The following is a 24,747-nucleotide window of genomic DNA, read 5'->3' as shown; positions in this document are numbered from 1 at the left end:
TACCAGGAGGGCTGTATACTGCTGTATAACTGAGGTATCACTGTATATAAGGAGAGCTGTATACTACTGTATAACTGAGGTATCACTGTATATAAGGAGGGCTGTATACTGCTGTATATCTGAGGTATCACTATATACAAGGAGGGCTGTATACTGCTGTATAACTGAGGTATCACTGTATATAAGGAGAGCTGTATACTGCTGTATAACTGAGGTATCTCTGTATATACAAGGAGGGATGTACTGCTGTATAACTGAGGTATCACTGTATATAAGGAGAGCTGTATACTGCTGTATAACTGAGGTATCTCTGTATATACAAGGAGGGATGTATACTCCTGTATAACTGAGGTATCTCTATATACATGGAGGGCTGTATACTGCTGTATAACTGAGGTATCACTGTATATACAAGGAGGGCTGTATACTCCTGTATAACTGAGGTATCATTGTATATACCAGGAGGACTGTATACTGCTGTATAACTGAGGTATCACGGTATATACCAGGAGGACTGTATACTTCTGTATATACAAGGAGTGCTGTATACTGCTGTATATATGAAGAGGGCTGTATACTGCTGTATAACTGTGGTATCTCTATATATGAGGAGCACTGCATACTGCTGTATAACTGACGTATCTCTATATATGAGGAGGGCTGTATACTGCGGTATCTCTGAATATACAAGGGGAGCTGTATACTTCTGTATAACTGAGGTACAGTATCTCTGTATATAGGAGTACAGCTGTATACTGCTGTATAACTGTGGTATCTCCATATATACAAGGAGGGTTGTATACTGCTGTATAACTGAGGTATCTCTGTATATATGAGGAGGGCTGTATACTGGTGTATAACTGAGGTATCTATATGAGGAGCGCTGTATACTGCTGTATAACTGTGGTATCTCTGTATATACCAGGAGGGCTGTATACTGCTGTATAGCAGAGGTATCACTGTATATACCAGGAGGGCTGTATACTTATGTATATACAAGGAGGGCTGTATACTGCTGTTTATATGAAGAGGGCTGTATACTGCTGTATAACTAAGGTATCTCTATATACAAGGAGGGCTGTATACTGCTGTATATATGAGGTATCTCTGCATATACAATGAGGGCTGTATACTGCTGTATAGCAGAGGTATCACTGTATATACCAGGAGGGCTGTATACATATGTATATACAAGGAGGGCTGTATACTGCTGTTTATATGAAGAGGGCTGTATACTGCTGTATAACTGAGGTATCTTTATATACAAGGAGGGCTATATAGTGCTGTATAACTGAGGTATCTGTATAAAAGAGGAGTGCTGTATACTGCTGTATATATGAGGAGGGCTGTATACTACTGTATACTGAGGTCTGCACATTATTACATGCACCAGGTTTCTGAGGTAAATTGCATCCTACATGGCAATGATGATCACTCAGGAGAGGATTTTCCTTTATTTGCCCCTCATATGGCTGTGACTTACCTGTGAGGTGACCTACAGCTGTGAGAGCCTGCAGTATACCAGGTACCTGGAGATGGCGCTACAATATGTGAATCATCTTACAGGAGAGAGGAACAAAATGTTCCCCAAATAGGTAAATGAGGTCGTCTGAACACGAAAGAGACATTTCTGTGTAGCAATATGGCCGCCACCTGTGAGAAGAGTATTTGTGACTGCAGCTCTGAGACCCCTGTGATAATATTTGACTGCAGATATGAGACCGCAGCTATGAGATTCTCCCTATACCTGTGATAATATGTGATGTGCAACTTATAATAGACTCTATGTGTGCTCCTACATGGTGTAGATTTCCATTCTGGTTCCTGGACAGATTTATGAAGAGGCTGCAGTCTTTCTACACCAGTTTTCTGCAATACAGGGATGATGTTGAAGCACATGTTTGGCACTAGGCCATTTCTTGCACCTCACTCACCACATTGTGCGAATGTGGGTAGATCAGAGTGTTGCATTTGTGCTGAATTTTTCTCTGTGGATTTTCTTCTCTTATTAAACCTATAGGGAAATGTGAGTGTTGCCGCAGGTATAACTGACATGCTGTAATTTTCAAAAACACAGGTGTTTTTGGAAAAACAGCTTTTCTGCTGTGTTTTTGTAGGCAATGTGTGAATGGAAACGCATTTTTTCCGCAGTGTTTGCACTGTTTCTGCAACATGGGGCTTTAGCCTATGGCAAGGCCCCTTGTAGCGAACCACAGCCTAAGGGTTGGTTCACACTAGCGCTTGTATTCCATCCGCAAGGAGTCTGCATGGAGACCCCCCCGAACGGAATACCAACGCTAATGCAAGCGCTGTGCAGTTAAGCACAGAGCCCATAGACTATAATGGGCTCCGTGTGTTTGCCGCACACTGCCCGCACAATTCATTCGTGTGGGCAGTGTACGGCAAGCACATGGAGCCCATTATAGTCTATGGGCTCCATATGCTTTGCAAGAACATCGCTTGCAATTGCATTCCGTCCGAGGAGGTCTCCATGCAGACGGAATACAAGCGATAGTGTGAACCAACCCTTAAAGCACTGTGGAAAAGACAGCAGCAGAAACACATTGTAGATTTTCCCACAGCACTTTTCACAGTAATGTTCCACAAAGAAGTCAGTAATTTGGAGCTGTAAGCTTTTAAGAAGATTTATTAATAATCATTGATCAAATTCTCCATACAGGGAAATACATACAGGAGGTAAGAACAATCAATGTGATATATAGGTACACAGTAGGGTGGGTCGGACCAAAAATTATGACAGGAAACAAAGATATCATCAAGTGCAACATGAGGCAGTCAGATATACGCTTGGCCTCTTCAACCTAGTTATGCATTAGATGTTGCTCGCTGTGATGTCACCAGTCTGTGATCAGAAAATTTAGGGGATGTTGGTTTCTCTTAGTTCCTGCCTGCCCCTAATAATGTTAAAGAACTTTGCCAAATATATATGGCAGCATGAAGGGGCTCGGTGAAGGTGTCAGTGAAGGTGTGTAAGTGCCTGATGGGGTCACACAGCTCATAGAAGGACAGCCGCCCGGCCTCATAATCCAGACAGATCCTGAATTTATAACTGTCTGTAAATAATTTTTCAGGTAACACGCGTCTGATACCATTATGAGAAACGGAAAACTCTTTATCAAAACAGTCCAAACTCCAGGACTTCTTGTTATCTCCAATACATGAATTATTGGCCCTCCTGGCCATACTGGGATAACACATCCCCACAGCCCATTCACCTTTTCTACCGCCCTTCACATCCCAGTAATGTCGTCCAGAGGAAAACCTTACGTTGCTTATCACCTGGGGAGTATTTTTGAATCTCTCTGCTGTTTCTGGACGATTTTGATTGTTTTTTGTCCAGGTTATAATTTTCCAGTTGTCTGATATATGGACATAATTATTAGCCGTGTTTACATCCATTAATATGTCTGCAGGATCCTCCACGTAGATCTCACTTTTCATACCGGTTATTATGTCACTTAATTTTTGTATTCTGTCTGAGATCACAGCCATATCCATATCATCTAAATTTGGGGACTGTGTATCATGTTCCTCTGTTTCCTGATCATCATCAACTTCCTCCTCCTCAGGATCACAAAAGTCACCTGTGTCTGGTTCCTGTAAGACACTCAGTGGATCAGTCCTGTTACAAAGCTCCTCGATGCGCCTCATCTTTCTGCACAACTCGTCCTTCTTTTTTTCCTGTATTTGGATCAGAGTAAAGACTTTCAATGTCTCATCCATTTTCTGCTTGGAGATCTCACTCAGGATCCTCTCTTTCTTTTTGCCAAGGTGTCTCTTGATGTCTGCAAACACTGCATTGACTCTCAAGACTGATGCAGTTGTGTTTTGTTGAGCTTTATCTCTGCTTTGTTCCAGATTATGGACTTTCTTCTTTATTTCCCATCTATTTTTGGTCAGTCTCTGGAGAATGCTACCCAGTTTCTCCTTCTTCTTCTCAGAGGCCTCATCCAGCGTCTCCACCTGGTGTCCTCGATGTTGTTCTGCTAAACAATAGGCACAGATAAAAGCAGAGTCCTCAGTACAGTAATATTCCAGGATCTTCTTATGGACAGAACATTTCCTCTTGTCCAGGTCAGTACAGAAGATCCCGGTGTATGTCTGTGTTGGTTGAGCAGACTTGAAATCCTCCAGTATGTTACGTAGAGGGAAGTTCTTCATCAGTTCAGGCCGCTGCCGGTACCTTTTTCTGCATTCAGGACAAGAATAAACTCCAGACCGATTCGGTTTATCCAGCACGTGATCAATACAGATCTGGCAGAAGTTGTGTCCACATTTCAGCATTACAGGATCTGTATAGGTGCTACAACAGATGGAGCAGAGTAGCTCATCTCTCAGGTCATTGGACGCCATGGCTGAAAGAAGAAAGAAGAGAGAAAAGTAAATGCAGTTCATATATATTACTGTACAAAGGTTTATTAACAAAATGCAAAGTGAGTGGGCAACATTGAGGACCACAGATGCAGTCATCGGCCAAGAAAAGTTACAGCATAATATAATTAAGAATTGTCTTCAGCTTAACCCCTTAAGGACCAGGCCATTTTTTGGTTTCGCATTTTCGTTTTTCCCTCCTCACATTTCAAGAGCCATAACTTTTTCATTTTTCAGTTCACAGAGTCACATGATAGCTTATTGTTTGCGGGACAAATTGTACTTTGTAATGGCACCATTCAATATGCTGTGCAATGTACTGGGAAGCTGGAAAAAAATTCAGAATGAGGCGCAATTGGAGAAAAAATGCATTTGCGCCATTTTCTTATGGGTTTAATTTTTACAGCATTCACTGTTTGGTACAAATGACATGTTACCTGTGTTCTACGTGTCAGTACAAACGCGGTGATACCAAATTTATATAGTATTTGAAATTTTTTGATACTTTTAAAAAAATGATAAACTTTGCAAAATAGAAAAAAAAATTTGTGTCATCATGTTCTAACACCTGTAACTTTTTCATATTTCCATGTATGGAGCTGGTTGTGGTGTCTTTTTATGCGGGACAAGATGACGTTTCTATTGATACCATTTGGGGAAAGATCCGATGGTTTGATCACTTTTTATTCAATTTTTTATAGGAGGCAAAGTGTTGAAAAAAACGCTTTTTGGCTGTTTTTATTTTTTTTGCCGCTACGCCGTTCGCAGTACGGGATAAATGTTTTAATATTCTAATAGTTCAGGCATTTTGGAGCGCAGGGATACCTAATATGTTTATGTTTAATGTTCTTTAATTACTTTTATAGCTGATCTAGGGAAAGGGGGGTGATTTGAACTTTTATATTTTTTTTATTTTTTTAATACTTTTAAAAACTTTTTTTTTTCTTCTGTTACATTTATGATCAGACCCCTTAGGTACCTTGAAACCTAGGGAGTCTGATCGCTCATACTATTCACTGCAATACTACAGTATTGCAGTGAATAGGAAAATCGCAGCACTTCTATTAGACGATGCCTCTGGCATCGTCTAATAGATCTAGTGCAGAGACAAGCCTGGAAGCCTTCAATAGGCTTCCGGCTGTCATAGCAACCGATCACCGCCCTCTTGTGACGTTCAGGAGGGCAGCGATCGGCAAAACATGGCGGCGCCCATGCCGCCGGCGCCGTTTACACACTGCGGTCACGTTTGACCGCAGTGTGTAAAGGGTTAACAGCAGCGATCGGCTCGGGCACCGACCGCTGCTGTTAGTGGCAGTTCCTGGCTGTATTATACAGCCGGCATCTGCCGTGTATGGAGCGAGCTCAGCGTGTGAGCTCGCTCCATACATCCCCATGCGACCCATGACGTACAGTTACGTCAAGGGTCGCTAAGGGGTTAAAGAAGAAAAAGGAGTCCTACATGTGATGATAATGGCCCCCACAGAGTCCTGATCTCATCATCCAATCTGTCTGGGCTTACATGAGGAGACAGAAGGATTGGAGCAATCCTACATCTACAGGAGATCCTTGTTTAGTTCTTCAAGATGTTTGAAACAACTTCCCTACCAAGTACCTTACTGTCTGCAAGTATACCCAGAAGAAGGGCACTCACACAAATGTTAAAGGGATTCTATCATTAAAATTAAATTTTTTCTCGATAACATGTAGGAATAGCCTTAAGAACGGCTATGCTTCTCCTACCCTTAGATGTCTAATCCGTGCCGCAGTTCGATAGAAATCCTGGTTTCCTTCTGTATGCAAATGAGTTCTCTCCCAGCACTGGGGATGGTCCCCATTGCTCAGACAGCATTGGGGGGCATCCCCAATGCTGCGAGAGAAATCTCCAGCGACGCCTCTATCTTCTTCTGGAACGGCCTCTCTATGCGTCTTCTTCCGGCAATAGCTTCAAAGGTCTAGACATGCGCTGTTGACTATGCCGTCGAGCCTTGGGAAGAGCCAACTGCGAATGTCCAGAGCAATTTTCCTGTGGCTGCTTACATAGTAAGCTGGGGTAAGTGGCCACAAGCCCGACAGCATAGCCGACTGCTCATGCCTAGAAGTTTGAAGCTATCGCCGGAAGAAGACTCATGGAGAGGCTATTCCAGAAGAAGATAGAGGCATTGCTGGAGAGTTCTCTTGCAGCATCGGGGACGCTCCCAGTGCTGTTTGAGCGATGGGGACTGCCCCCAGTGCTGCGAGAGAACTCATTTGCATACAGATTGCTACTGAACGGCAGCGCAAAAAAGACATTTAAAGGTAGGAGAAGAATAGCCTTTCTTAAAGGGGTATTCCCATGTACATAATCATATCTATATTTGTAGATAATTAAAAGTTAAACATTTTTGCAAATATAAGTAATTAAAAATTCTGCAGAGCTTTAAAGATTTTCTCTAACTTTCTTAGTGGTGACAGTCTTTTATCTTGATCGGTTGCCATTGATACGACCACTAATGCAGAAACTTTCTATGGTCTGGGACTTGTCAGGAACCCAGCTATGATTTTCTTATTGTACCTGGGTTATCAGGCAGGGACACTACATGTATGAGAAGATATCCCGGCCACAGTAAAGAAATCATGACTGATTTTCTGACCTAAGGGTGCATTCACACTGAGTAAACGCTAGCTTATTTTGTAGAGTAAAATTACACTTGTAAATTTTGCTATCCCATTGACTTTAATGATATTTTTTTACAAGTGTAAAAATACGCCTGTAAAAAATACGCCTGTAAAATGTCATTGAAGTCAATGGAATAGCAAAATTTACAAGTGTAATTTTACTCTACAAAATAAGCTAGCGTTTACTCAGTGTGAATGCACCCTTAGGCTGCATTCACACGGAGTAATGCCAGCGTGTATCACAGCCGTACACGCCGGCGTTACAGCAGGGCTGCCGAACACTTCCCATTCATTTCTATGGGAGCTGGCATGCGAGCGCTCCCCATAGAAATGAATGGGCTGCTTCTTTCACTGCGAGCAGTCCCATTGAAGTGAATGGGAAGTGCCGGCGTGTACGGCTCGGCATTAGCAGAGCTAGCCATACATGCCAGCACATCCCATTCACTTCAATGGGACTGCTCGTAGTGACAGAAGCAGCCCATTCATTTCTATGGGGAGCGCTCGTATGCCGGCTCCCATAGAAATGAATGGAGCTGCTTTATACGCCGCTTATTCTGAACGTATTTTACGTTCAGAATAAGCTTCAGGAAACGTAGTGTGAATGCACCCTTAGAAAGTTTCTGCATTGGTGGTCGTTTCCATGGCAACCGATCAAGATAACAGACTGTCACCACTAAGTAAGTTAGAGGAAGTCTTTAACCCCTTTCCGACATCCGCCGTAATAGTACAGCGCATGTCGGGTGTGTAACTATGGCGACCACCCGGGAGCGGCTCCCTGGCCGGTCTGCAAGCTCTTTCTTTTGTAATGCATTGCATTAGTGATCAGACCCCCTGGGGTTCAACACCCCTAGGGGGTCTAATAAATGCAAAAAAAAAAAAATAATAATTTTTAAAAGTAAAAAAAACATATATAAAAAAAATATAAAAAGTATTATAAATTCAAATCACCCCCTTTCCCTAGAATACATAAAAGTAGTTAAAAACTGTGAAACACATACATGTTAGGTATCCCTGTGTCCGAAATCGCCCGCTCTACAAATCTATAAAAATATTTTTCTTGCCGTAGCGAGAAAAATAGTCAAAAGTGCCAAATTGCCATTTTTTCACTGTTTTGATTCTGATAAAAATTTGAATAAAAAGTGATCAAAGCAATAGCATTTCCCGAAAATGCTAGAACTACAAAGTACACCCGGCCCCGCAAAAAATGACGCCCTATGCATCCACGTACACTGACATATAAAAAAGTTATGGCTGTCAGAATATGGCGACTTTTAGAAAAAAAAATTTTTAACACAGTTTTGGATTTTTTTTTTAAGGGGTCAAAATGTAAATAAAACCATGTAAATTTGGTATCCCTGGAACCGTACCAAAACACAGAATACAGGGGACGTGTCATTTTGGCTGCACAGTGAATGTCGTAAAACCAAAGCCCGTAAGAAAGTCGCAGAAATGCATTTTTTCTTCAAATCCATCCCATTCTTAATTTTTTTCTTGCTTCCCAATACATTATATAGAATAATTAATGGTAGCATCATGAAGAAAAATTTGTCCCGCAAAAATTAAGACCCATATGGCTCTGGGAGCGGAGAAATAAAAAAGTTATGGAGTTTAGAAGGAGGGGAGTCAAAAACGAAAATCAAAAAATGCCATCGGCGGGAAAGGGTTAAAACTCTGAATTACGTATATTTGCAAAAATGTTTAACTTTTAATTATCTACAAATTTAAAAATAATTATGTAGATGGGAATACCCCTTTAAGGTTATTCCTATGTGTTATCGAGAAGAAATCTCATTTTAATGACAGAATCCCTTTAATGGGATGGATGTGATGGACACGTAGGTGTACGACTCATTACAGCACAGCAATTAGACATCTACCTGGTAACAAGCCAGGCACTTGTAAGTCCATTACGCAGCAACCATGGACCGTAAATCACACGACCATGGACTGATTTGTATCCACTGGAAGTAAGGGTTGGTTCACACTAGCGTATGTATTCCATTTGGGGGGTCTCCATGCGGACTTCTTCCGGAGGGAATTCAAACGCTAGTGTGAACCAACCCTAAGCAGAATGAGTAAGAGCAAGCAGAAAAACGCAAGGAATTGATACTGAAAGTATATTGGAAAATTGCACAACTTTTCATTATACAAACAACAACATGTCAATATCTGTCTGAAACTAGATAACCCCTTTAACATATTTCACCTAGAAAAATAATGACCACATTAAAAACTGCAGAAAAAGAAACACAATTTTACTGCACCTCAACAGCTCTATTTTCTAATATTTCACTAAAAGCATAAAAAACACAAACATGAAATACTATTAAGGGTAGGTTCACACCTCCGCCTGCACTCTACTGGGGGATTGCATTCCCCATTCCCCCTGAAGCTTTTAGCTCCACATTTTTCGCCCCTTTTCGGGTGGAAACCCGGCAGAACCCATTGTGGTCTATGAGGCCCATGAGTAGCCGCTTTTTTCAGCGGATTAGGTTTCCGTTCGGGAGGTCCCCAAGTGGACCCCCAAATAGAAACCCAAATGCAGTTGTGAATCTAGCATAAGTGAGTGCGGATGAATCTCAGGCAAGATGGCCGCCCCCATAATCATGTACAGAAAATAACATTTTCAAAAATCTACAATCAATAATATAAGACATTTAAAAAAACCAAAAACTATATAATAAATGACGACACATTCCTATAAAGTGGACCCCTACCACTAAAGCTTAGCAGCAATAGATCACTCAAGATTCTTGGATGTGATGTTGAAGATTTTGTAAAGCGACCAATCACAGCATAGCTTTAATTTCTGATAGTGTTTTTGAAAACTGAATGCCGTGCTGTGATTGGTTGCTATGGGCAACAAAGACTATTTTTATTTTAATACACTGCTTTATAAATCTCCCCCACCAACATTTGTTTTTGCTCTTTTTAGGGTCAGTTCACATTGAGGATTTGCCGAAGAAATTTCCAGCCCAAAGATTTACTAGTCACCTTTACTTCAATGGAAGGTTTGGGTAAAGATGGAGCAAGACGCTTCTTTTGTCCACTAACTGAAAAAAAATCAAGTATCAGACAGAAGAAGCGTCTGCCTTCCATTGAAATAAGTGGTAGGTGGATTTTTTAGTGGCACATTCCACTGTGTGAACTTATCCTTAAAGAGTTGTTAAAAAGGTTTGTGTGCGCTCTGGATATAAGAACATGATTATATCTATACATGTACACTAACACTGAACATATTCACAAGGATTTCAAAAAGGTTTGTCCTTACCTTATAACCTTTATCTCTGTCCTTCTCTGCTGTTCTCCTTGCAGTTCTTTCTGTTACTCCACACCTTTTAGAGTAACTGTGCTCTCTCTCTCTCTCTCTCTCTCTTTATTTTGTGCCCCTATCCCATTCCCCTGTACAGTTGGGCTCTGGGCTTATGCCACACCTCTTCTCCCACCCCTTGGCCGTCCTACACAATGCCCACTAAGGACATCTATGGACATCTTCAAGGCTAGACTCAATAAGTATTGTCTCAACTTTTTTTTTAAAGCTATGCACCCAAACACTGCTAAACCCATCACAAAAAATAAAAAATTGACACCAAAATAAGTACAATCCCAAAAATATATGTAGACCCCTAAATAAAAAAGTCTAAAGCTACAGGCTCAATAAATACAGACCCCACCCCCTCCCCCAAACAGCCTGCAGATTATAAAAGTCCTCCAAATTCAGACTCCTGAATAAATTTAGACTCCCAGACCCCCAAAATCTCAGGACAGTTTCTAGAGTAGAAATCCCAAAATAAATACATATCCCATAATTATAGCGGATCCTAGCATGAGTATTAACCCTAGAGCTCCTATATAAATACAGTCAGCCCAGACCTCTAAGGGTCAGTTCACCATTTGACCATTTTGTCCATTTTTTTTTCTTTTTTTGATGGATACAGAAATAGACACCTCAATGCGCCCATTAATCTTCAAGGGAACTAAAATGTCCCTGTGATTGTCACGTGGATGAGGGGAAAAAAAAACCCCACACCAACAAGTCACTTCATATGAGACTTTCTCTTAGGCCTTATTCACATGTCCGTTTTTCTTTTTATACATATGGCGTCCACATTTTTCATGGACACCCTGCGTACCCCTTCATTTCAATGTGTTTATTCAGATGGCTTGTCTCTTCTTCTCTATGATAATAATAAAAAAAAAAAATGGCATCCATTTTTCACTATCCCAGAGAAACACAAAATCTAGGATGAATGTAAGAAAGACATGAAAATTGTATTGACCAAGAAGTGGAGTGCTGTGTGTGGAAAACCACAGACCTCACACCTTTGAGCATGTAGACATGTGAATGAGACCTTAGAAGAGAGAGTCTCGTGTAATAGAAGTCTCCATTGTGTCCCCTCTTAGAAGAGTCTCCCCATGTGCTGATCTCTGAGATGACACTATTTAGTAATAATTAATATTTCACTAGCTTATCTCTCATGTAGACAATTAAGAATGAAGGAATATCATGTTTCTTGTGGCCATCACTAGATCTTAGATGGCCTTACAAGATTTTTACATTTCTAAGGAAAAGCTTCTGAATGTAAACAATGTCCAGACACCTGGAGAAGCTGTGAATGGATTTTCCTAGTTCTTTTAGTTTTCCTTATCTCGTCTGATTTGATTAACATTACCAACTCAATGACTGAAGACATGGCCATTGTCAGGATAATACATGGCTGGGATCTCTGGCTATTGTTTTTGATTCACACCTCAAAACACTTTATTAATATGTTTAACCATGGCAGTATCCATTGTATAGGAAAAGTGTCTAGGATTAAGTAATTGTATGGTAATGAGCCTCCCATGTGGAGTTTTCTTCTGTATTTTTACTTTTGTGTCTTCTGCCATTACAATTGCTTTAACCCCTTAGTGACCAGCCTATTTTGGACCTTAATGACCAAGCCAAATTTTGGAAATTTGCCCTGTGTGACTTTATCAATGAATAATTCTGTAACACTATAGCGCAAACAAGCGATTCTGATATTGTTTTTTGTGACATGTTGTACTTTACTGAGAAGGTACAATTAGACTGATATAACTTGTGTAAATTTATTAAAAAAAAACTCGCAAACGCTGAAAATTTTGGAATTTTTTCAATGTTTTCCATTTTCAGCTGTGATATCTCACATATGCACAATAATACAGGGCAAAAAAATTAGTAGTTATATACTTCCAAATGTTCCTTTTGTGTTTCAAGCATATTTGAATTAATTTTAACATATTTGAGTAACTTAGACAATTTACAAGTTTATCAAGTTTATAAGCAAATTTTGGAAATTTAGAGTATGTGATTTTTTCCTGTACCAAGCTATGTTTGCAGACAGGAATTGGTGACATAATGACAGAACCTCCCATTAAATGACCTAATTTGTAAAACTAGATCCCTTCAGGTATACTTTGAGGGGTATAGTGAGCATTTTGATCAAACAAATATTATTTTGCAAGAATTATTACAAATGATGAAAAAAATTAGTTTAATTTTCTTCAAATATGTGTCATTTTAAAGCCAGTTTTTTTGCACACAACACATCAAAAAGAAGAAACACACCCCAAAATAGATCACCCTGCTTCTCCCATGTTAAAAAATGTACATTTTGTGGCCTTAGTCCTATGTACGTACATACAGTAGGGCCCAAGAGGTAGGGAGGGTCAAGTGGATTTCAAAACACAAATTTTGCTTGCATATATTTTAGGCCCATTGCAATATCAAACAAGATTTCAGTTACCAAAGCAATTGAAACCCCCCATAAATGACCTCATTTTATAAACTAGACCCCTTAAGGTATTCATTGAGGGGTATAGTGAGTACTTTTACCCCATAAGTTTTTAGAAATGTTGCGTCAAACAAATAAATTTCATATTTTTTTTACACAAAAGTGTAATTTTATAGGCAGTTTTTTGCAAATAACACATGAAAATGAAGAAAAACACTCCAAAGTAGATGACTCCATTTCTCCTGTGTTCAAAAACGTACACTTTGTGGCCTTAATCCTATGTACGGACGCACGGTAGGGCACAAAAAGAAGGGAGCACCAACTGGATTTCAAGACACAATTTTTGCTTCTAAATGTTTCAGGCCCATTGCACATTCAAACAAGATTTGCGTTACCAAAATAATTTAAAACCCCAATAAATGACACCATTTTATAAACTAGACCCCTTGAGGTATTCATTGAGGGGTATAGTCAGTATTTTGACCCCATAGGTTTTAAAAGAATTTGTGTCAAACAAAAAATTCTCATATTTTTTACACAAGAGTCATTTTAAAGGCAGTTTTTTTGCACACAAGGCATGAAAATGAAGAAAAACACCCCAAAATAGATGGCCCCATTTCTCCCGTGTTCAAAAATGTACACTTTGTGGCCTTAATCCTATGTACGGACGCACGGTAGGGCCCAAAGAGATGGGAGCACCAACTGAATTTCAAGACACAAATTTTGCTTGCAGATATTTCAGGCCCATTGCACATTCAAACAAGATTTGAGTTACCAAAACAATTGAAAACCCCCATAAATGACCCCATTTTATAAACTAGACCCCTTAAGGTATTCATTGAGGGGTATAGTGAGTAGTTTGACCCTATAGCCGTTTCACAAATTTTACTAACCTTGGGATGTGTAGGTTAAAAATTACTAAAATGTCCCTTTATCCCCAAAGTTTTCATTTTCACAAGGGGTTAAAAGAGAAAAAGCCCACCACATTACTTGATTACTTGAGCAGCACTTCAGTGACAAATTTGAATTTTTGTGCAATTTTTGCTTGAAATCTCTGTTTGCTGCAAAGTTGCATGAAGGTGGTTGTATATATGAAATAATTAGTTGTGTTTATATATTCGGTATGTATATATGGCAGATTTTGGTGTCACAGTTTGCTAGGTGCAGTATGCCTTTTTAACATATTAGTGAATAACAACAAAATCCTGTTTGTTTTCTGTATTAGGGAGCGTTCACACTACCGTCGGTGTCCGACATGTAGTGTCCGCTCCTAGTGTCCGCTCAAAATCTGTCACGGACACTAGGAGCGGACACTAGATGTGTCCGTGACACCTGTCATTCACTTTAATGGGCATCGGGTGCGTTCTTTTGCACTCCTTGCCCGTCCTTTCCTGTCCGCAAGAGAAGATGTCCGACTTCTCAAGCGGACAGAGGAACCCTGCATGCCTTAGTGTTTTTGAGAGTCCAAGCTCTTGTTGTTCTTGATGTTTGTGGTATATCCTACTAATATTATAAATGTGAAAGTTTGTGTGTTTAGATGTTTGGATGTTTGTGAGTTTGGATGTTTGTTCCTCAATCACGCTAAAATGCCTGGACGGATTTGCGTGCAATTTTCCACAAACATAGTTTTCCCTTAGGATTGAGTCACAGGCTACTTTTGGTGCCACTAAACAACATGGCTTCCTAGCAGGAGACTCACAAAAGCAGGACTCCTAGCCCCAGCTATAGACTCACACACACTGCCTGGCATTTCCTGCCTCATCCTGCCTGCACACTCCGTACTGTCACCTCAGGAGTAGCCCTCAATCTACTCACTCACATTTACATATAGCTTTCCACTATACATACACAATACAACACATCACATTGTAATTACATGTATCTCCTATCACTGCTATATACAGTAGCTGATACATATATACTCCTGTACACAGGCTGTATATACTATATAATTACATGTATTACCTATCACTGCTATATACAGTGCCTGATACATATATACTCCTGTACACAGGCTGTATATCCTATTAATATTATAAATGTGAAAGTTTGTGAGTTTGGATGTTTGTGGGTTTGTGTGTTCGGATGTTTGTTAGTCAATCACGCAAAACCCGCTAGACCGATTTGGCTGAAATTTTCCACAAACATAGTTAATACACCCCATTGCGCAATAGGCTACTTTTCGTCACAATAGCGCACATACGTTTTTCCCAGGACTCCCACAAACCCCAAACTCACATCACCATCTCTGCAATCTCACACACTTTGGACCATAGCAAGCCACAAAATTCATATTGCCCTCTGCAGCCTCGCCCCTAACCCCACACAATCTCATATACATATACTTTACCACTTTACCCCTCACCTTAACGACACTCCAGGAGGCTCTCTTTAACGCTCCGGAGCAGCCATGTTTGCCAACCCCCACCGCTCTGACAATCCGCGACACCGCCCACCTATGTCAATACCCCTAGGCAGTCTAATAAATGCAAAAAAAAAAGTTTAAAAAAAGTAAAAAAAAATATTAAAAACAAAAAAAAAAAAAGATTAAAAATTCAAATCACCCCCCTTTCCCTAGAACACATATAAAAGTAGTTAAAAACTGTGAAACACATACATGTTAGGTATCCCCGCGTCCAAAATCGCCCGCTCTACAAAGCTATACAAATATTTTTCCTGTTCGGTAAACGCCGTAGCGGGAAAAATGGTCAAAAGTGCCAAACCGCCGTTTTTTCACTCTTTTGATTCTGATAAAAATTTGAATAAAAAGTGATCAAAGCAATAACATTTCCTGAAAATGGTAGAACTACAAAGTACACCCGGTCCTGCAAAAAAAAGACGCCCTATACATCCCGTACATGCACGTATAAAAAAGTTACGGCTGTCGGAATATGGCGACTTTTCAAAAAAAATTTTTTTTAACAGTTTTGGATTTGTTTTTAAGGGGTCAAAATGTAACTAAAACCATATAAATTTGGTATCCCCGGAATCGTAACAAAACACAGAATACAGGGGACATGTCATTTTGGTTGTACAGTAAACGCCGTAAAACCAAAGCCTATAAGAAAGTCGCAGAAATGCATTTTTTCTTGAAATCTACCCCATTTTGAATTTTTCCCTGCTTCCCAGTACATTATATAGAATAATTAATGGTGGCATCATGAAGAAAAATTTGTCCCGCAAAAATTAAGACCTCATATGGCTCTGGGAGCGGAGAAATAAAAAAGTTATGGGGTTTAGAAGGAGGGGAGTCAAAAACGAAAATCAAAAAATGCCATCGGCGGGAAAGGGTTAACTTCAAATACTTCTGTCCCAAAGTCACTATGTAAAGTTTATACCAACACCGTATATATAGCAGCTCAAATACAAATTAACTTCAACACAAAAGTCTCACGTATTCTCTGAATTACAGCAAAAACAAGATACAAACTTACATTTCATATCCCATACCTTATACACACTACGAAAACCTTACCCACGCCTGTATATACCCACTGCTACAATCACCGCAGACGAAGTCGCGGGTACCAGCTAATATATATATATATATATATATATAGATATATATATATATATATATATATATATATATATAGATATATATATATAGATATATATATATATATATATATATATATATATATATATACACACAATGTCTACACCTTAAGCTATTATTTTAAATGTATTTTGTATGTGAATGTAAGATTGAACATGAGTTTTAGGTGCAAATATGTGCATTTAAAAAAAAAATATTTGTTTGTCACAAAGTTGCATGAAGGTGGATGTGGCTATTGATAACCTATTGAGACATATATAATCTTCAGGTTGTCTACTTTCAAAAAATATATAGGGTTTATGGGTTCACTTGTGTAATCCCTACATTTTATAGGATGATACTTTTTTAACATTTCCAGCTTCAAAGAAGATTTTTGTTCCTTCCAGTTCTACAGATTTTCTGAAGATATGTGCATGCGGGTGTAGGCCTTAGTGATATGAATTAATTCTGCACATGTTGAACTCTTATTTTCAGGAGAAATATAATTTAATGTTTGGTTTCCACTTTTAGCAACTAATAAACATTTATTTGCATTTTTTTAAATACAACATTCACTTTAAATCAAAATTGCATGAAGGTGCCTGTTCATATACAGTACCAAGCGGCATTCTGACAATGCTGCAGGTGTCTACTTTAAGAAAATATATATGTATGGGGGGGGGGGGGTTGGATGATTTTTTTTTAATGTTGCAATTTAGGTTTGATTTGTCCATCTCAAAACTGTGAAAATTGCTATGCACCTATGGTGCTATTTGTTTGAAGAAGCAGGAGAAGCAGACTATAATACTGTGAGTCCTGACTCAGGGTTCGTCCTGGAAATATGGATATATTGACATCCGTTCAGCATCACACAACTATTTACCACCTTCAACTCCCTCCTCCGTCCTCCTGCGCCCCCTCCGACATCACTTATCTCAGCTGACGACTGCCTCTTACTTCAAAACTAAAATTGACACCATCAGAGGCAGTTTCACCCTACTCCCCTGACAACCCCTCCACCCAACTGCTCACTGTTCATCATCCTTGACCTGTTTCTCCACCATCACTGATGAAAAACTCTCCTACCTAATCTTCAAATCCCACCTCACCTCCTGCGCGCTTGACCCGATACAGTCACATCTCATCCCCAAGCTCACTGAAGTCATTACTCCGGCCCTAACCCATCTCTTCAACCTATCCCTAACCAATGGATCCTTCCTCCACGCCTTCAAACACGCCAAAGTCACACCTATACTTAAGAAACCATCCCTCGATCCGTCCTTTCCAGTCAACTATCGTCCCTCAAAACTGCTTGAGCAACACGCCCACTCAGAACTCTCCTCCTATCTCTCGTCCAACCTGCTCTTTGACAGGCTACAGTCAGGCTTCAGACCCCGTCACTCCACTGAAACTGCCCTAGCAAAGTCACTAATGACCTTCTAACCGCCAAAGCCAAGCGCCATTACTCTGTCCTCCTCCTCCTTGACTTCTCCTCCGCCTTTGATACAGTTGACCACTCCCTCCTGTTAGAAATTCTCTCATCCCTTGGTATCTCAGACCTGGCCCTTTCCTGGATCTCCTCATACCTCACCGACTGCACATTCAGCATCTCCCACTCGCACACCACCTCCTCACCACACCCTCTCTCTGTAGGTGTCCCCCAAGGCTCTGTCATAGGACCCCTCCTGTTCTCCATCTACAGCCTTGGCCAACTCATAGAATCTCATGGTTTTCAATACCAATACTATGCTGATGACACCCAAATATACATCTCTGGACCAGACATTACCTCCCTGCTGACCAGAGTTCCAGATTGTTTAGCAGCTGTAGCCTCCTTCCTCTCCTCCCGCTTTCTCAAACTCAACATGGAGAAAACAGAGTTCATCATCTTTACCCCACCTCGTATGGTCCCTCCACCTGACCCATCTATCAATTAATGTTAATGGAACCACAATTACCCCTGTTCCATGGGCCCGATGCCTTGGGGTAAACCTGGACTCCGACCTATCCTTCAAGTCACACGTTCAAACCCTCAACACCTCCTGCTGCCTCCAGCTCAAGAACATCCATCGAATCCGCTCCTTCCTCACCCCTGAAACCACTAAGATGCTCATCCAGGCCCTCATAATCTCCCGCTTAGACTACTGCAACACCCTTCTCCATGGACTCCCAGCAAACACCCTCACCCCCCTCCAGTCCACCTTAAACTGCATTGCTCGTTTAATTCACCTCACCCCCCGATCTTCATCGCCTGCTCCCCTCTGACAGTCCCTCCACTGGCTACCCATAGCCCAGTGAATTGAGTTCAAGCTACTAACGTTAACATTCAAAGCGATCCAAAATCTGTCCCCTCCATATATCTCTGAACTAATCTCCCGCTACCTGCCCACACGTAGCCTCAGATCCTCCAATGACTTCCTACTCCACTCTCATCCGCTCCTCACACAACCATCTCCAAGATTTCTCCCGTGCATCCCCCCATTCTCTGGAACTCCTTACCAAGACACATAAGACTGACCTCCACAATCACAGGCTTCAAGAAGGCCCTGAAGACTCACCTATTCAGGAAGGCCTACAACCTCCAATAACACTATCACCACACTGCCATCTGTACAGTCTCCCACCTCTCCTTCTGTCTATCCTCCTACCCTCATAGATTGTACGCCCTCGCGGGTAGGGCCCCCTACCTCACTGTGCCAATCGGTCATTGTTAGTATTATATCTACCTGTATATTTTGTATATTGTATGTAAACCCCCAAATGTAAAGCACCATGGAATTAATGGTGCTATATAAATAAACAATAGAGATGAGTGAACGGGGTTTGATTGAATTGATATTAGATCGAATAAAAGGCCATTCGAGGTATTCGATTACAATAAAAAGTTTTGCATATTTGAAATCAGCATGTTCAAATTGACTAAGATCTATTATTGTATACCAAGATATCTGCGGAAAGTTCCTACATGGTGTAAATTTCCATTCTGGCTCCTGGGCATTCGACAGATTGATGAAGAGGCTGCATTCTCTTCATACATCTTTGCTTCCCTGCGCCAGTCAGGTTGTTTTATTTACCGTATTTTTCGGACTATAAGACGCACAAATTTTGGGGGAAAATAAGGGTGCGTCTTATAGTCTGAAGGTGGCGCTGGCACCCGCTGTAATAGGGAGGCGGAAGCCGGCAAGTGATAGACGCCATTACAGGTGCTGGGGCCTGAGACATCGCTGCCCTGCCCTGCCCTGCATGAAGCCAGCAGCGGGAGGAGTGATGCTGCTATTCCGCTCCTCCGTCCCCCCGCCGCTGGCTTCATGCAGGTCAGGGCAGCGATGTCTCAGGCCCCGGCGTCTATCCCTCCCCGGCATCCGCCTCTCTAGTACAGCGGATGCCGGGTCAGTATCCGTGGCCCCTTCTCCCCCGGGGCCGGTCCCCACCGGCCCCGTACCTGTGAGGTTGCAGGCCGGCTCCTGCGCGGCGATATCGCAGGAGCCGACCTGTTCGGGTGACAGCCGGGAGCCTAATGAGGCTCCCAGGCCTGTCACTGCTGTATATTAGTATTGCGGCTGGTCTCTATGACCAGCTGTAATACTAATAGACAGAATGTCCCATAGACGGCAATACAGTTGTATTGCCGTCTATGGGACTTGCGATCAAGTGACCGCAGGTTCAAGCCCCCGGGGGGGAATAAAATAGTAAAAAAAAAAAAAAAAACTTTAAAAATATGAAATAAATAAAAGTTCTAAATCACCTCCTGTTTTTTTTCAATACAAGGTGATCTAAGCAATAGATATCCCCCAAAATGGTATAACTAAAAAGTACAGCTGGCCCCGCAAAAAAAACGCCCTATACATCCCCGTACAGCTGCAGGGTCACCTGTCAATGTGGCCTTGCAGCTGTTGCAAAACTACAACTCCCATATATTAAATATTTTACCAGTTTTTGCTTCAAAATTTTTTTTCCCTATTTTCCTCCTCTAAAACCTAGGTGCGTCTTATAGTCCAGTGCGTCTTATAGTCCGAAAAATACGGTAGGTGTAAACTGAATTTTATTGAAATTTCCAAAATAAAGGAACAGAATCACAGAGCATTACAAAACGGCAAAAGCAAAACAGTGCCCAGAACAGGCTAAACAAGAGGCACATGTGCCAGCAGTACACAAATCAAAACAAGTCAAAAGGAGCATCAGCAGACACAGCACGGCCCCAAGAGTAACACCAAAACAACACAGAACTGGGGGAGGACAAAACACCACGAGGACAGGAAACAAAAAGGGGAAGAGGAAAACAACAGCCAACATAGAAGTGAAGAGCAGGGTAAGAAAGGAGAAGAGAAGGAGGACGAAAAACGCCCATGGACTCCAAAAAGGGAAACACCAGAAGAAAGATTAAGGGAAAAGTGCAGAGAACTCAGTTGAATCCTGAAACACGATCCACGGCTGCCAGAGGGTCTCGAATTTAGATGAATCCACCAGATCCTCCGCTACAATAGCTTCCATCCTCCTAATGAGGAGGAATTCCTGGAGCCATTCCAACAAGGATGGAACCACCGGACTGCGCCAATGGCGTGGAATGACCGTTCTGGCGGCCGTCAGGAAATGACGTAACAGGTCACCTTTGACCCTAGAAATCTTACCAGGGATAAGAGAGAGAAGGGCCAGTTGAGGGGAGGGGGACACAGAACGACCACTAACCTTAGAGTACAGGGAAAAGACAGATAACCAAAACTCCTGAATCTTTCTGCAATCAGGTTGTTTTATTTAAACTGACATATAATAGACCAGTCTTAAAGAGGACCTTTCATCAGATTGGGCACAAGCAGTTCTATATACTGCTGGAAAGCTGACAGTGCGATGAATTCAGTGCACATTCGGCTTTCCTGATCTGTGCCCCGGGTAAAGCGCTATCGGTCCCGGTACCGTAGAGCTTTACAGTCAGAAGGGCGTTTCTGACACTTAGCCAGGGACGCCCTTCTGCCCAGCAGTGCTGTACTGTGGAGTGGGGAGGAACTCCCCCCTCCCTCTTCTGATAATACTCGTCTATGGACAAGCTGTGTGAGCAGAGGGAGGGGACGTTCCTCCCCGCTCTACAGTACAGCGCGATAGTTGCTGCTGGGCAGAAGGGTGTCCCTGGCTAAGTGTCAGAAACGCCCTTCTGACTGTAAAGCGCTACAGTACTGGGACCGATAGCACTTTACCCAGGGCACAGATTGGGAAAGCCGACAGTGCGCTGAATTCAGTGCACTGTCAGCTTTCCAGCAGTATATAGAACTGCCTGTGCCCAATCTGATGAAAGGTCCTCTGTAATACATTTTCCCCAATGGAGCAAATTCATCATTCAGTCTATGCCATAAAACTGTCATAGAGGAATGATATTGATGCACACATTTGACAGAGGGCCCTTTCTTGCACTAAATGTGCACTCCAAGCCCTGATCCTGCCACATTCAGCTCAACATCAGCCTCTTCATAAATCTCTGGTTCTTTGCACCAGTCAGGCCACTTATTAAGAGTGACATACCATACACCGGTCTTAATAAATTTGCCCTCATAAATTCATCAGTCTTTCTACACCAGTTTTCTGGCATAGAGGGATGATATTGAAGCGCATGTTTGGCGATAGGCCATTTCTTGCACCAAACCCTGCACACCACATTATGCAAAAGTGGGTGGAGCAGAGTGTTAACGCCTTGACCCAACTTATTAATTATGATGAGTAATGAATAAAACTCACGCCAGTCTTCATAAAACTAACCCAATGTTTTTGAAAAAGATCCATTGCAGTTATTTATTTAGTTTATTTTGTTGAGCTGAAAGCTCTCCCTTTAGGTTAAGGCCCCACATTCTCTTATTAAACCTATAGGGAAATGTGAGTGTTGCTGCAGGTATAATCGACATGCTGCAATTTTCAAAAACACAGACGTTTTTGGAAACACAGCTTTTGTGCAGTGTTTTTGTAGGCAATGTGTGGATGGAATTAGCCCGAATCTCATTCACTTTACAGTTACTGTAAAACTCTGCATTTTATTCCACATTGTTTCCACTGTGCCAAAAATGCTGTGTTTTCGCAACATGGTGTTTTAGTCTAAGGCTATGGCCCCACGTAGCGAACCACAGCCAAAGAGTACTGCAGAAAAGAATGAAGTGGAAACACATTGTAGATGTTTCCGCAGCGCTTTTCACAGAAATGTTCCACGAAGAAGTCAGTAATTTTCAGCTGTAAGCTTTAAAGAAGATTTATTAATAATCATTGATCAAATTCTCCAAACAGGGAAATACATACAGGAGGTAAGAACAATCAATGTGATATATAGGTACACAGTAGGGTGGGTCAGACCAAAAATTATGACAGGAAACAAAAATATCATCAGGTGCAACATGAGGGAGTTAGATATAAGCTGCCGTGGCCTCTTCACCTAGTTATGCATTAGATGTTGCTCGCCTTGATGTCAACAGTTTGTGATCAGATATTTTGGGGGATGTTGGTTTCTCTTAGTTCCTGCCTGCCCCTAATAGTCTTAAAGAACTGTTCAATACATATATGGCAGCATGAAGGGGCTCGGTGAAGATGGCAGTGAAGGTGTATAAGTGATGGGGTCACACAGCTCATAAAAGGACAGTCGCCCGGCCTCATAATCCAGACAGATCCTTACTTTATAACTGTAAGAAAATAACTCTTTAGGTAACAAGCGTCTGATACTGTTATGAGAAACTGAAAACTCGTCCATAAAACAGTCCAAACTCCAGGACTTGTTGTTGTCGCCAATACATGAATTTTCTCCCCTCCTGGCCATACTGGGATAACACATCCCCACACTCCACCCCCCTGATCTACCGCCCTCCACATCCCAGTAATGTCGCCCTGAGCTAAATCTCCTGATACTTAGCGCCTGACTATGCTGGAATCTCTCTGCTGTTTCTGGACGATTCTGCTCCTTTTCTGTCCCGGTTGCAGTTTTCAGGTCATCTGATATATAGATATCAGTAGAAGCCGTATTTAAATCCAGTAATATGTCTGTAGGATCCTCCACATAGATCCCGCTCCTTATATCTGTTATTATGTCACTTAATTTTTGTATTCTGTCTGAGATCACAGCCACATCCAGATCATCTACATTATGGCGCGATCTATAATGTCCCCCTGTGTCCTCATCACCTCCCTCCTCCTCAGGATCACACAAGTCACCTGTATCTGGATCCTGTAAGACACTCAGTGGATCAGTCCTGTTACACAGCTCCTCAATGTGCCGCATCTTTCTGCACAACTCGTCCTTCTTTTTTTCCTGTATTTGCATCAGAGTAAAGACTTTCAATGTCTCATCCATTTTCTGCTTGGAGATCTCACTCAGGATCCTCTCTTTCTTTTTGCCAAGGTGTCTCTTGATGTCTGCAAACACTGCATTGACTCTCATAACTGATGCAGTTGTGTTTTGTTGAGCTTTATCTCTGCTTTGTTCCAGATTATGGACTTTCTTCTTTATCTCCCATCTATTTTTGGTCAGTTTCTGGAGAACGCTACCCAGTTTCTCCTTCTTCTTCTCAAAGGCCTCATCCAGCGTCTCCACCTGGTGTCCTTGATGTTGTTCTGCTAAACAATAGGCACAGATACAAGCAGAGTCCTCAGTACAGTAATATTCCAGGATCTTCTTATGGACAGAACATTTCCTCTTGTCCAGGTTAGTGCTGGGATCACATAAGACGTGTTCTGATGTCTTACAGTGAACTTTCAGATGTTTATCACATGGAGAGGTTTCACAGTGTAGACAGGATTTCACAGCAGGTACAGGAGAGTCCACACAGTAAGTGCAGAAGATCCCGGTTTGTGTCTGTGTTGGTTGAGCAGACTTGAAATTCTCCAGTATGTTACGTAGAGCCATGTTCTTCATCAGTACAGGCCGCTGTCGGTACCTTTTTCTGCATTCAGGACAGGAATAAACTCCAGACGGATCTGGTTTATCCAGCACACGATCAATACAGATCTGGCAGAAGTTGTGTCCACATTTCAGCATTACAGGATCTGTATAGGTGCTACAACAGATGGAGCAGAGTAGCTCATCTCTCAGGTCATTGGACGCCATGGCTGAAAGAAGAGAGAAAAAGTAATTAAATACAGTTCATATATATTACTGTGCAAAGGTTTATTAACAAAATGCAAAGTGAGTGGGCAACATTGAGGACCACAGATGCAGTCATCAGCCAAGAAAAGTTACAGCATAATATAGTTGAGAATTATCTTCAGCTTAAAGAAGAAAAAGGAGTCCTACATGTGATGATAATGGCCCCCACAGAGTCCTGATCTCATCATCCAATCTGTCTGGGCTTACATTAGGAGACAGAAGGATTGGAGCAATCCTACATCTACAGGAGATCCTTGTTTAGTTCTTCAAGATGTTTGAAACAACTTCCCTACCAAGTA

The 24,747-nt window shown here is 41.5% G+C and overlaps 1 protein-coding gene and 1 pseudogene across 1 annotated transcript; both read right to left on the bottom strand.

Moving 5' to 3' along the window:
- Positions 1-2,898: 2,898 nt before the first annotated feature.
- LOC142219205 (tripartite motif-containing protein 75-like) lies at positions 2,899-4,374 on the bottom strand. Its single transcript, XM_075288158.1, has one exon. It carries the CDS (start codon positions 4,372-4,374, stop codon positions 2,899-2,901), a length of 1,476 nt encoding a protein of 491 aa, XP_075144259.1.
- Positions 4,375-22,422: 18,048 nt separating this feature from the next.
- On the bottom strand, positions 22,423-24,409 carry LOC142219204 (E3 ubiquitin/ISG15 ligase TRIM25-like; annotated as a pseudogene).
- Positions 24,410-24,747: the final 338 nt, after the last annotated feature.

Source organism: Leptodactylus fuscus, chromosome 10 (assembly GCF_031893055.1).
Source record: "Leptodactylus fuscus isolate aLepFus1 chromosome 10, aLepFus1.hap2, whole genome shotgun sequence".
Taxonomy (NCBI): Eukaryota; Metazoa; Chordata; class Amphibia; order Anura; family Leptodactylidae; genus Leptodactylus; species Leptodactylus fuscus.
This window is presented reverse-complemented; position numbering and strand designations above follow the sequence as displayed.